Consider the following 12,978-nt stretch of genomic DNA (forward strand, 5'->3'; position numbering starts at 1 on the left):
AAACTTGTAAATTCGAGAACTAATTAGTATATTATGCATTTTGAAAACAATTTCTTTTGGCTACGGCCATGTTAACAATAATAACATTTAAATTAAAACACACGCACTGGAATAATGAGAAGCTGATTACTTACCATTTCTTGTAATTAATGACTTTGCAGCAACAATTTTTAAGAATACTGATTTTATTTTTATTTTATTTTATTTATTACGGTATACATAGTTACATGGTACACTTATAAACACATTAGGTATAGGTAGAAAGAAATTTTAGTTTTTTAACTTAGAACTAACTATGTTATGATATTGTGTTAAAGTTTAGCTAGACGTTACGTACTAAGTAGTCGACAAGCGCGCGCAAGTGTGGCGCGGTAAAATTCAAATTTTCGATGCGTTCGCTCCCAAACGTTTGCCATCATACAAAGTTATTATATTATATAAAAATTAATTAAATATAGAAGTATGTAGATACATAAAATCTGTATGGTGGCAAAATATATAAATAAAATCATTATGTTCAATTAGTGGTCCACCTAAGTCCTGGAACCAGCTCAGGGGGGGGTCATGACCCCCATGACCCTCCCCCTGGATCCGCCGTTGCATAACAGTGACCATAACGATTATCTCTACAAAAATGTTGCCAGGAGAAAAAAAAAGTCTCTACACTCGTAAGGAGTATAACCTCTGACAAAGAATCATGACGGACTCTTCATCAAAATAATAATACTATGGATGTATAATTATATCTCTATGAATAATACCTTGTTAGAGCATCAGCAAGCTATTGTCTTGGTCTGTGGTAAATTAAAGAGTGTTTTAATTTAAACTACCAGGCTTCAAAACCCTAGAACCCAGAGCCGTAAAACCAGTTAATAAAAATTAAAAAAAAAACAGTTAAAAACAGACCACACAGTTGAGAGATGGTTGAGAGTACATACCTACTTTGAAGTTGAAGGAAGCATCTTTGAAGTTTGAACTTTGATCACGGACTTCGTCTGTGTTGGTGTTAGCTGGCGGGCGTGCTCTGTCTTTTTGGACATCATTATTTATAACTTAGTGATTACATACTACTCTTTGATTATTTCGGCCTCTGGGGTTAAAAAATCGAGTACCTAATTATTACCTGATAATGATATAATATTTTTAATAATTGTGATTCATACTATTAGCTCAAGTGCATATAACACCATAGGATTTTAAAATTATGAGCAATCACATACCAATAGAAATCGATATTATACATAATATTATTAATAGTGAACAAACACATGAAGAGACCTTTCCTCAAACTGAAATAGATTGTGTTAATGTTTTTGATACAAGTTATGGAAATTTCTATGCTAAATATATGTTACACAATTTACCCTGCTCAATTAAAAATGTGTCGAATAATTGGAAGTGCTCCAAGGAGTGGATTATAGAAGATAGAATAAATTATGACTATTTTACACAAGAATATGGAGAACTAGATGCACCTGTTGCAGATTGCGATCAAATAATAAACTTCAATTCTCAATGCAAATGTAACATGAAAGTTAAAGATTATATGAGTTACTTAAGAACCCAATACAAAGAAAAACTTTTGTACCTCAAAGATTGGCACTTGAAAAGACTAACCAACGACCTGTTTTATGATGTTCCAATGTTATTTGCATCAGACTGGCTCAATGAATATGCCTTGGATAACAAAGAGGATGATTTCATGTTTGTTTATATTGGACCCAAAGATACATGGTATGTATTAAATGCATTCGTGAATAGTTCTTCTCATGTATCATTCTCGTATAGTTTTATCACTATTTATATACTAGATGATGCCCGCAACTTCGCCCATTATGATGTAGGTTATAGGCTTTTAAAAATGCAGTGGGAACTCGAAAAGTTAAGTTAAATTTTTTCTTAAGCTTCTATTCAAAGTTTCATATTTTATCTGGTGGGAGGCAGTGGCTAGTACCACTCTACCAAAAAACTGTGTTGCCAAGTGATTTAGCATTCCAGTACCATGCTGTGTAGAAACCTGTGCTGTGTTGGAATAAAATAAAATGTTTAGTCTTAGAATATCAACCCAAGGTTTAGTCCTTGTATTGTATAATAACAAACATTAAAATTTATAATATTAGTAAGGTTAATAACATTTGGAGTTTGGACCTAGTTTTTGCTACTCTTAAAAACCCTCTTATAAAATAAAATAATTTTTTACAATTACACTTATTTTATACTTTCAGGACACCTTTACATGCTGATGTTTATTCATCATTCAGCTGGTCGGTCAATGTTATCGGCAGGAAGAAATGGATAATGCTTCCACCAGGAGAAGAAGATAAATTAAAAGATGCTTTTGGAAATTTACCATTTTTGTTTGATCCAAATATACACAAAAATGTAAAATATTTTGAAATCATCCAAGAAAGAGGGGATGGAATTTTTGTTCCCTCAGGATGGCATCATCAAGTTTTCAATGTGCTGGACACTATTTCTATAAATCATAATTTTATTAATGCATGCAATGTTGAGTTAGTGTGGAGAGCATTGCAAGAAAATTTAGTTTCTGTAGAAAAAGAAATTCAGGAATTTAGAGAAACACCAGATTTTACATCACAGTGCCAACTGATATTAAAATCAGTATTTGGTATGGATTTTGCATCATTCATAAAATTCATTATCCACATAGCGCAAAAAAGAATAAATCATCTAGAAGGGAAATTTTGTAAACTATTTAACACTTACAGCTTACAGAAAAATCATGTGATTTTTGATCTGCACAATATATTGAAAATTATAAATTTCTTGGAAAACCACCCTTTAAATTCAAATGTTATATTGCAGTCCCTAGTTCCTCAACTATTACATATAAAAAATTCCATAAATAAAGTTTTGAAGTAATAATTGTATTAATATGTACATCGTATTTTTATAGCCTATAAATAATATTGCAATATAGCACCCAGATACATAAATTGATTCAAAAATATTTAAAGAAATTGATTACAAATTTGATTGTGCTCTGGCATATACAACATTCTTAATAATAAAATCCTTAATTTCAGACTTGCTATAACCCAACTCTTGCAGTATTTGACTAGTGTGAAGTCCTATTTCTGCTGGCTTCTGTTTCCCACTTGATACTCCAGGTGTGGAAGAGAGCCTAGGTGCAGGTTCAGGCACTATAAGATTTTCATGGTCTTTATAGAAAGACTTGCGTGATGAGTTACATTCATGGCTGTCGACTGATTTTATATCAAGCACAGGAGTGACACATGCATCCAGGTTTTTAAAAATTTCACACCACTCCTGCTGGGTTTTAGTAAGAAAGATTTCTTCAAATTTCTTTTTGCATTCCATATCAGTTTGTGAGTATGTCTCCTCAGGCAGCTCTAATCCTTTCAAAAGGTTAGAGTAGAATTGAGGTTCTAGAGCTCCAACAGCCATAAACTTATTGTCCTTAGTTTTATAACTAGCATAACATGGAAGTCCACCATCCAAAGCATTTGTCCCAGGTTCCCCACTCCATATTGGTAAATTTTGTGACTTATATAACCAAGTTCCTAAATAAGCTGCACCTTCTGTCATACTTGCGTCAATGATTTGCCCTCTACCAGATTTCATCCTTTCAAACAAAGCTAATACAATGCCAAGAGCACACAAAAGGCTGCCACCAGCAAAATCAGCAATAATGTTGAGGGGTGGTCTTGGTGGCTGTTGATTTTTACTAAGCATGGATAGTATACCCGACATAGCAACATAATTTATGTCATGGCCTGCTTTATATTTAAATTCACCATTTTGTCCATAACCTGTTAATCTTGCATATATAAGTTTACCATTTTCTTTCATAAGTGATGTGGGGCCCAGGCCCAATTTTTCTAATACACCTGGTCTGAAAGTATCCAATAAGACATCGGATTCAGCACATAACTTTTTGAATATCTCAACGCCCTCATTACATTTTAAATTTATTGAAATTACCCTTTTTCCATTTGACAAAACATCTAGAGGTGATGCATCAATCTGTGAAACAATATAATATGTATGGGTACTTATATCAGAAAAATAATGATTAAGATATTATTGTATACTAACTGATGCCCGCGACTTCGTTCGCGTGGATGTAGTTTAAAAAAATCCTGTGGGATCTCTTTGATTTTCCGGGATAAAAAGTAGCCTATGTGCTAATCCAGAGTATAATCTATCTCCATTCCAAATTTCAGCCAAATCCGTCCAGTAGTTTTTGCCTGAAGGAGTAACAAACATACACACACCACACACACACACACACATACATACAAACTTTCGCCTTTATAATATTATTATAGTGTGATTTGCCTTGCTTTTAAATGATAAGTATATAAATATAGGTAGTAGGTACCTACTAATACTTGCCTTTTGAACGACGGTAACCGATGCGCCAAAATCGGCTAATATCGCTCCACAGAATGGGCCTGGAGCTAATCCTAGCATTTCTACAACTTTTATACCCCGTAAAGCCATTTCACCTGAAACTGAAATTTAAATCTACCACTCAATTTTTATTCTTTGAACAAAAATGTTTCGAAGTTATAACAATTTCACTTGCAGTCACAGGGAGCATTATTCTTGCACCGTGGTTGAGTATGCACTAATAATTAATATACTTTATTATCAGTACCTAGTCAGTACAGTTATTTACCTGTTCGGCTTCTGAATTCTTTTAACCTTTGACTTTGATTTCCGTATCATATGTATGTCGAACTATGAAATCAATTATCAATAGGTAGGTACGAACCAGTAGGTACCCAAAAAGTATGTAATCACTACGTTATCAGTGCCTACTAATTAATATACTTTTTTTTTAATACAAAGGATTACTGTTATTGCTCTGTGGTGATTACCTTACCTTTTTTTCTGTTAGTTCCGTCATCGATTAGTCAATGAGAACCGTAAGGTTCTTATTGACTAATCGCAGTAGGACTAGGCAGTAAGAAAAAACTTATTTTAAATATTTTGTCGGTGGTGGTTGTATTATTCTTAAAAGAGTTACATTTAGGGCCGTAAAACAAATTAAAAAAAAAAGCTTTTATAATATGTTAATAGGCTCAAAAGGCTAGAACCCAGAACCGTAAAACTAGTTTTTAAAACCTGTATATTATTGGTCTGTGGTTTTGACTGACGCTTTCTGCCATTTCGCTTTCAGTTTTTCTAATTTTACCTACAATTTGCAAAAATTGATTACTCTAATTCTGTGCGGTTTATACCTCCCATACCTGTGATTATATTTGTTTTTTAATCAAATGATAAGGTCTACATATTCAAGAAAACAATAATAATGTCGGTAGCTTTCGCACCTCGGGGCAACCGGCCTCCATTAAGCCCAGCTCAAATACAAAAGATGTTGGATGAGAATGCTCATTTGATTCAAACAATACAAGAATACCAAGCTAAAGGCCAGCTGATGGAGTGCCATCAGTACCAACAAGTGCTTCATAGGAATTTAGTATACCTGGCATCAGTCGCGGACGCTAATCAAAATATTCAGTTGTTACTTCCAGTAAGTACATTTTTACTGCCAATATATTATTAATTTCAATCATTTAATCTTATGAATATGGCAGTGTCGTAAATTAAAATGTTATTTCATAAAATATTGTTTTCTAAAGTTGCTTTTATCTGGTGCAAATTAACATTTTTATCCCAATTTATTTTAACTAAAGTACTGTAATGATTAATAACAACTATTTTAGTTTTAATTGAATCTGGATTAAGTATGATGGCTGTTTCAATTTCGAGCAATTGCTAAATCGTTCACCAAAATAAATAATACCATAGAATTAATGAAATAATAAATATAAATAACAATATTTTTTTAGCCTCCACATCAATTGGCTGCAGGCAATGTGCAACAAGGACCTTTGAACCCACCCAGTAGTGGAGCTGAAGGCCCAGGCTCCCCACAGCAACCATACCGCCCACCCACAGGAGTGTCTTCTACTCCCACTAGGCCCACACAGTCATACGGCCAAAGACCTTACCCACAAAATCAATATCAAGGACAATACCAAGGAGCACCTGGTGGTTATCCTCCACAAAGTGGCTATGGCCCTCCAGGGCAAGGCTATGGACCCCAAAACCCCACACAACAACCACAAGGATATCCTCCTAACTCTACTTATGGCCCTCCTATCACTACAGCTCCTAGTAATTACCCTCCATCTACACATCCAGGACCTGGATACCCACCCTCTGCAAATCAGCAGCCTTATGCTCCACCACCTGGAAGCCCAGCCGCTGCAGGCTCTCCTTATCCTGTTAGGGGCTCTAGTCAACCAGCTTATACTGGAAATTCAGGATATCCACCTCCACAGGCAGGCCCAAACTACCCCAATGTAGGTGTTAGCTCCTACAACTCTACTACATCTCAACCCCAACCTTATCAGTCACAGCCATTCCCTAACACCACACCTACATCTGCATACAGCTCCACACCAGTGTCTCAGCCAAACCGCTCCCCCCAACCTCCACCTAGCAGTTATACATCCCAAATACCTACAAGTACAGGATATGGGTCTCCTTCAGCACAATCTCCAACTTATAATTCTAGTTCTCATGGGAACAATGTTCCACCATCCTCAGGAGCATCTGGAGCTCCACCACAAAGTGCACCCCCGGGGCAGCAGTATCCTCCTTCAGGTCAACCATCTCCATATCCACCTGCAACACAACCTCCCTACTCCAATCCCTCATCCCAACCAGGAAGCCCTGCCCCTTCAGTGTCAACTGCACCTCCTCAGTCATCTTACCCACAAAACCCACAGAGTTATCCCCCTTCCGGAGGGGCATATCCCGCCCATGCTTACCAACAGGGCTACCCTCCTGCTCAGTATCCACCATCTCCATATCCTTATGCTCGTGCGCCTGCACCGGGAGCTCCGCCGCCTGGGGCCCCACAGCCTTATCCTGGTTATGGTTTCCAACCCCCAAACCAACAGTAGGCAACTGCATATTATTAGAGCATCCCTAACATTAATTAATTCAGTGTAAATTAGTTTTAATTAATATCTGAGAAGCTGGGGAACAAAGTAAGACTTGTCACAATACCTAAAATTTACGGGAGAGGAAGTAGGAAGCATCATTAATTATTCAAAGTTTAAAAAACAAGGAAATTTTTCATATTCATCTTCTATAGATTTGAACTAGTTTTGCTAATTCATATTTTGTGGCTGTATACAATGTTGTTTGAGAACGCTACACAAGAATTAAAAAACCGTTAAGGCGCCGTCAAAGCCAGTGGCGCACTGCCTGCTTTGTAAATCCATATAAACAAAAACACGACTGCAGCGCTACATCCGCACATAGTTCATTGATTTTTTTATATGGATTTACAAAGACACTTGGCCGTAGCGCTGCTGCATTTTGTGGCAAAGTGGAAGGCGCACTTAGTGTGGACAAGTCTATTTTGCTTGCTATTCTTTTAGACGTAGGTATGTTTGTAAATAGGAATTTTATTGATGTGAAACTAAAATGAAATAATTTTTTAAACAAATAAATGACTTTTTCAATAGTATGTAGGGTATGATTATTATGAACAAAAGTATACAATATACACATTAATGAGATTAAAGAATGGATTATAATAATTATTATTGTAATAAGTATGTGGGATTTGCAGTTTTAAGTATACAGTGACATTAAATAAATTTAAAATATCTGTTGTTTTATTACATCTCTGAAAAATACATACCTATTTCATTCTGCTTAAAATTATATAAGTCACTTTTACCTCTTACTTACAATGGAACAAGTCCTTGGTATGGGATAAAACATTGATTTTGGAAGCGCCACCCGTAAAAGGTGTCTGTTACCAATTTCATTTAAACCACTTGGACCAATTTTGATGCAGTTTTTACATTTTATAGGTATGATCTAAAATCGGCAGCATTTTACTGGCAAGTTAAAGGCCATGTAGCAAGGATATTTACTAAAACATTTGCTGCCTCACATAAGCTAATGCACATACAATATAATGTTAATGTATTAGAGCAAGTTTTTTTAGACAAGATATTTTAATATTATGGTCCACTAGTCGATGCCCGCGACTTCGCCCGCGTGGATTTAGGTTTTTTGAAATCCCGTGAGAACTGATTTTCCGGGATAAAAAATAGCCTATGTGCTAATCCAGGATATTATCTATCTCCATTCCAAATTTCAGCCAAATCCGTCCAGTAGTTTTTGCGTGAAGGAGTAACAAACATACATACACACACACACACATACAAACTTTCGCCTTCATAATATTAGTGTGAAGTGTGATGTGCTGCATCACTGCTATCAGTGGGTTTGGTGATAAAAAAATCAAATGAAAACAATTTTGGTGTTATCTGTGATAATTTTATTAAGTTTTAAATTGTGACAAACAACATAAAATGTAACTAGTTACACAGAAAAAAAATTCTTGCACTTTTTGTATACACCTTCCTATCTACAATCCCAACAGCAATAATTTATAAATACAAGAAATATTCACTTTAAGACTCCTCAAAGGTTATTGTAGGTCTATCAAATGTATGTATTGATTCATCATAATATTCCAAAGGCAAATCATCTACTAACGGCTGTGTAGGGAAAGGAGGGGGAGTTTTTAACTTTCTTAATGGCAATACCGTGTCAAATAAATAACACATAGCACCTGTCTCTCCAGGTATTCCTACTCCCAGTGTCCAAAGTATGTTATACTTTGTATTGATGCGAAGAATTTTTACTCCCCTTAAAATTCGCCACCTGGAAATATAATAAAAATAGTTTAGATAAGATAGTTCATCAAGGTTAATCCAAGCTAATTCAAATGCAAGCCTTAAGGCCTTAAGCCATGCAGCTTGATCTCTTAAGTATGTCAACCAATGAGTTTTGGGTATCTAGTATAAAAATAGGTGATATTAATGTAAGTTTAATGTGAATATCTCTTATAGCAGTGTTCAAATTGAAAACATGTGTAGAACATCCAGAATTTGTATTCATTTCCATCCATCGCTCACTGCCGAGTACTGAGCATGGACATCCTGTCAAAATCATTCACCTAGGTGTAAATAAAAGTAGCTATAGAAAGATATTTTTGAATTCACCTGTTGCCCATGTGACCTGGCATTTTTGTGCCAGGCCAGACTCTTGCTTTTTCACCTCCTGCACCAATGTTGCCTGGCCTTCTATGAGTTTTGGTTACACCATGAGAAGCTGGCATTCCTTTAAAACCCCATCGTTTCATTACTCCTTGAAACCCACGATCCATTCTAAAAAAACATTTATCTCTTGAAGGCTTAATAATAATACTATAAGATAGTGGCAATTTAATTTAATCTAAATATGTAAAAGGAAGAGCTGACTGTCTGCCTGACTGAGTGATCTATCAAAGTGCAGCTCAAACTATTGGATGGATCGGGCTGAAATTTGACATGACAATAGCTATTATAACAAAGATATCCGTTAAGAAAGGATTTATGAAAAAGCAAACCCCTAAGGGGGGAAAAAGGGATGAAGTTGCGAGCATAAGATAGTTTAAATTAAAATGCATAATATCCTGGTAGCTGAAACCAGGTAGTGGTTTGTGAACCTTTTATGATAACATATACAATACTAGATGATGCCCTTGATTTCCTCTGTATGGATCAAGAATGGTGGTCTGGGATGTAATCCTCGGCCCAGTACAAATATGTATTTATGTAACGTGTGTATTTTTATAATGTATGTAAGTGTATTATATTCTTTTTTGCCTTTTATATGTATTTTACACAGACGTGAGAGTATAGAATACAAGATAATAATATCTATATTATACAGATAGCTTTCAATAACCGTTTTTAATGTTTAAAAAAATTGATACAAATTATTTGGAGTTTTTCAAATGGATACAATAAATATGTATCCTTATCAAACTAAATATTTACTAAAGTACTTATATATATAATCGAGGTAACTAAAGTATTTACAAATACATAATTGAGGTAACTATAGTGTTTGCATAATTGCCTTTTACACCACACAATTCAAATTAATCTATACTAATAAATAAAATTGAAGTGCCTGACTGTTTGAACCATAGAGATAGTATAATACGTCCATGGTTTGAACCGTCTAATCTTTGGAATGGCTAAACCTATTTTGACAGGACTTTCACAGACAAGTAGAGGATTAACCAAGGAGTAACATACTTTTTTAACCGACTTTAAAAATGGAGGAGTTATATTTTTCTACCTATGCACTAATATCTCCGAGATTTCGGAACCGATTTCCATATCATTTTTTTATCGATAGAACTTTGTGACATTGTTCCATAAAAAATTTGGATTCCAACTCCTTAATCCTGATGCTGCAGAGGATCTGACCAATCCACACGGGTGAAGCTGCAGGCATCATCTAGTTAGTATCTTATAAAATATTTTGACAAAATTAAAATAATTGTGTGACACAACTTAGCGGTCCGTGCCGGCATACCCGGACATCTATATGGCCGAACCGATCTACATTGCACCCATGCGAAGCCGGGGCGGGTCACTAGTTGTAAATAAATAAGGTATATTGGATTTTGTACTAACGTTTTGGCTCTGACATCAATAAAATCACCAACTCTAAAATGTGTAGCGAACAATGGTGTTCCTGTGGGCATTTTTGCATGTGGCGAAATCATGAAGCGACACAGATGTCTCTTCGGCAACATACCAACACTGCTGAATAGGCCACAATAGTCCTTTGTAACTGTACTTGGGTCAACAGTCTCTGAACCAATTAAAAGACAACCCAGTTTCCGCTTTACTCTCCAATTCGGTTTAGTTGTTTTCATTGGTTTAAATTCTTCCGGTGGTATATATTTAATAACATGATTGTCCACAACCTAAAATAGAAACAACGGTCGACATTAAAGTTTTATTAATCTTTTATAAAAGTAAGGGTCGCTGCATATGTAACGTGTTTTTTCACTTCAGAAATCCTTATAATAGTACCCAATAGTAGTTCGAGAAATCAACACATTTCGTATGCAGCGACCTTAAGGCAACTCATCAATACCTAGCCCTAAACCCTTGGATCTAGAAAGCTGAGATTTTCTTTGTGATGAAGACAAGGAATAAGGCCAGATTATTCGAAATTGATAAGGAATAAGTTCTTATACCATCTAAGTTAAAATTAACAACTTTAGAGGAGAGTGAAAAACCTTACTGTTTTCAGAGATCAATTTGTTAGATGGATACCTGTAGTTACTTTTAAAAAGTTTCTGTTAGATGTTTTCTTATTTCTAACTGGCTGATACGTCTCTCGGATTCTCTAGTAAACTGTATCAAAATAAACGCCAAAAGATAACTTACGTGTTGTTAGAAATTAAGCGAGGAAACATTACTAAATATGTACCTGTAATAATGTTGTCTGGAACTTTTTGCCATCTTTAGACCATAGGGGATAGTTTCCTATTTTACGTGCTATGAGACCCGATCTTCGAGTCGCGGTATCCCACTGGGCCACTTCTTGCGTCTCAATTTTCGCCAACGGTGATTCCAAAGCAGTTTGCAAATTCAATTTATCTTGTCTAACTTCCTCTATAAAATCTCTATTTTCTTGCGTGAGCAAATCTTCGCTCATCTGTAAATAATTTTAACTATATTGTTACAATCTAGGTAGGTACACAGAGTTTATTCTTATTTAGATTTATCCAAAGTAAATTAAATGATTTGAATGAAAATATAAAGTAACATACAACTCGATCTTTCGGCGAATACCAATACGGAGGACGATATTTAGGTTGAAAATGACAAGATCTGGTCGTCACGCAATCGATCCTGAAATGTTTTGAACATTTGAAAGTTGAAACACGTTTAATATGAAAATTGGAGGAGATAAATAATTATTTAGGATTTGTGATACTACAATAATATAAACTTTGGGGTTAGGAAATGAATTTACGAACCTCATTTTGTTTAGAGCACTACAAATCAATTTCAAATTGGACCTAGACATTATTTTCAAATTAAATTTATTTAGAAAACAATAAAACTGAAAATAATAATTGAACAAATATTAAATATGCTACGGTTTTTAGAATAAATTACCAAAGAGTATGAAATCACTACGTTAAATTACGTTAATTATCAATCCAATTTTTTAACTGGTTTTAACGGCTCTGAGTTCTAGGCCTTTTGAGTTATCAATCCAATAATCTAATCATCTATTATCTGTGAATCTAATCACCCAAAAAGAGTACGAATCCAGGGCCGTTAAATAAAAAAAAAAAAAGAGTACAGACTAGTTTTTTTCATCTAGCTTTATGGTCTGGATTCTTAGCTTTTGAGCCTAAGTCCGTAAAACACAGAGATAATTCATTCCAAATCATTCATCCAATCTTCGATCATAGATTTATAATATAATACGTCCATGCATCCAAGCCGTAGAATAAGCGTAGAATGCTATCAAAGAAGATGTAATCAATAGGTATAATTATGTATTAGGCTTCGTACAGACCGGGCCAACGAACGCCCAACGATGGATATTTATCGTTCGCTAGCGTTGGCTTCCGCACGCTCGTTGGAGTTCGTTAATACGTCCAAATACATTTAGTGCTCGAACGAACGTTCGTTGGCACTTGATTCCGGTTCTTTTCTCTTTCATTCGCAATTTAATCATGGACGACGACGACATCATTATAATTGCTAGTTTTATATACCAAAACGAGTTAGCAAGAACAAGAAAAAATAAACGTAAGCGAAGATGGTGGACAACCACATATTTTCATCTGAATGGCGAGAAATATCCAAGTAATTATCAAATTGGACGTCTACACGCTACGCACTCTTGCTTCAACTGAGCGTTCGTTCGTTGGCCTTCGGCGACCGTCCAAACAGAGTTCGATCAAACAGCTCGATTTCTTTGATGTTACCGCCACGCTTCGGATCGCCGGCACACGCCAACGAGCGATCCTTGGCATTCGCTAAGTCGTCCAGATTGCAGCAACGACGGTCAACGAAACCC

At 35.4% G+C, this 12,978-nt stretch overlaps 4 protein-coding genes across 5 annotated transcripts; 2 read left to right on the forward strand and 2 right to left on the reverse strand.

The window, feature by feature from the left end:
* Window positions 1-1,065: 1,065 nt before the first annotated feature.
* LOC123881245 (2-oxoglutarate and iron-dependent oxygenase JMJD4) lies at window positions 1,066-2,886 on the forward strand. Its single transcript, XM_045929959.1, has 2 exons — window positions 1,066-1,734; window positions 2,226-2,886. Exons 1-2 carry the CDS (start codon window positions 1,205-1,207, stop codon window positions 2,881-2,883), a joined length of 1,188 nt encoding a protein of 395 aa, XP_045785915.1. The 5' UTR covers window positions 1,066-1,204; the 3' UTR covers window positions 2,884-2,886.
* LOC123881280 (alpha-methylacyl-CoA racemase) lies at window positions 2,868-4,819 on the reverse strand. 2 transcript variants are annotated; one of them, XM_045929975.1, is made up of 3 exons: window positions 4,667-4,819; window positions 4,381-4,499; window positions 2,868-4,008 (listed from the first exon to the last, which is right to left on the reverse strand). In XM_045929975.1, the coding sequence occupies exons 2-3, from the start codon at window positions 4,486-4,488 to the stop codon at window positions 2,986-2,988; spliced, it is 1,131 nt and encodes a 376-aa protein (XP_045785931.1). In that variant the 5' UTR covers window positions 4,489-4,499; window positions 4,667-4,819; the 3' UTR covers window positions 2,868-2,985. The 2 variants fall into 2 exon arrangements, with proteins under 2 accessions (XP_045785931.1, XP_045785937.1); XM_045929981.1 differs by lacking the exon at window positions 4,667-4,819 and having other exon boundaries at window positions 4,381-4,622.
* A 292-nt stretch (window positions 4,820-5,111) lies between these two features.
* On the forward strand, window positions 5,112-7,109 carry LOC123881204 (extensin-like). Its single transcript, XM_045929883.1, has 2 exons — window positions 5,112-5,524; window positions 5,844-7,109. Exons 1-2 carry the CDS (start codon window positions 5,303-5,305, stop codon window positions 6,963-6,965), a joined length of 1,344 nt encoding a protein of 447 aa, XP_045785839.1. The 5' UTR covers window positions 5,112-5,302; the 3' UTR covers window positions 6,966-7,109.
* A 1,235-nt stretch (window positions 7,110-8,344) lies between these two features.
* LOC123881298 (39S ribosomal protein L3, mitochondrial) lies at window positions 8,345-12,089 on the reverse strand. The gene is made up of 6 exons (XM_045930010.1): window positions 11,921-12,089; window positions 11,711-11,792; window positions 11,368-11,595; window positions 10,560-10,855; window positions 9,093-9,257; window positions 8,345-8,751 (listed from the first exon to the last, which is right to left on the reverse strand). Exons 1-6 carry the CDS (start codon window positions 11,968-11,970, stop codon window positions 8,499-8,501), a joined length of 1,074 nt encoding a protein of 357 aa, XP_045785966.1. The 5' UTR covers window positions 11,971-12,089; the 3' UTR covers window positions 8,345-8,498.
* Window positions 12,090-12,978: the final 889 nt, after the last annotated feature.

This window comes from Maniola jurtina, chromosome 1 (genome assembly GCF_905333055.1).
Source record: "Maniola jurtina chromosome 1, ilManJurt1.1, whole genome shotgun sequence".
Lineage (NCBI taxonomy): Eukaryota > Metazoa > Arthropoda > Insecta > Lepidoptera > Nymphalidae > Maniola > Maniola jurtina.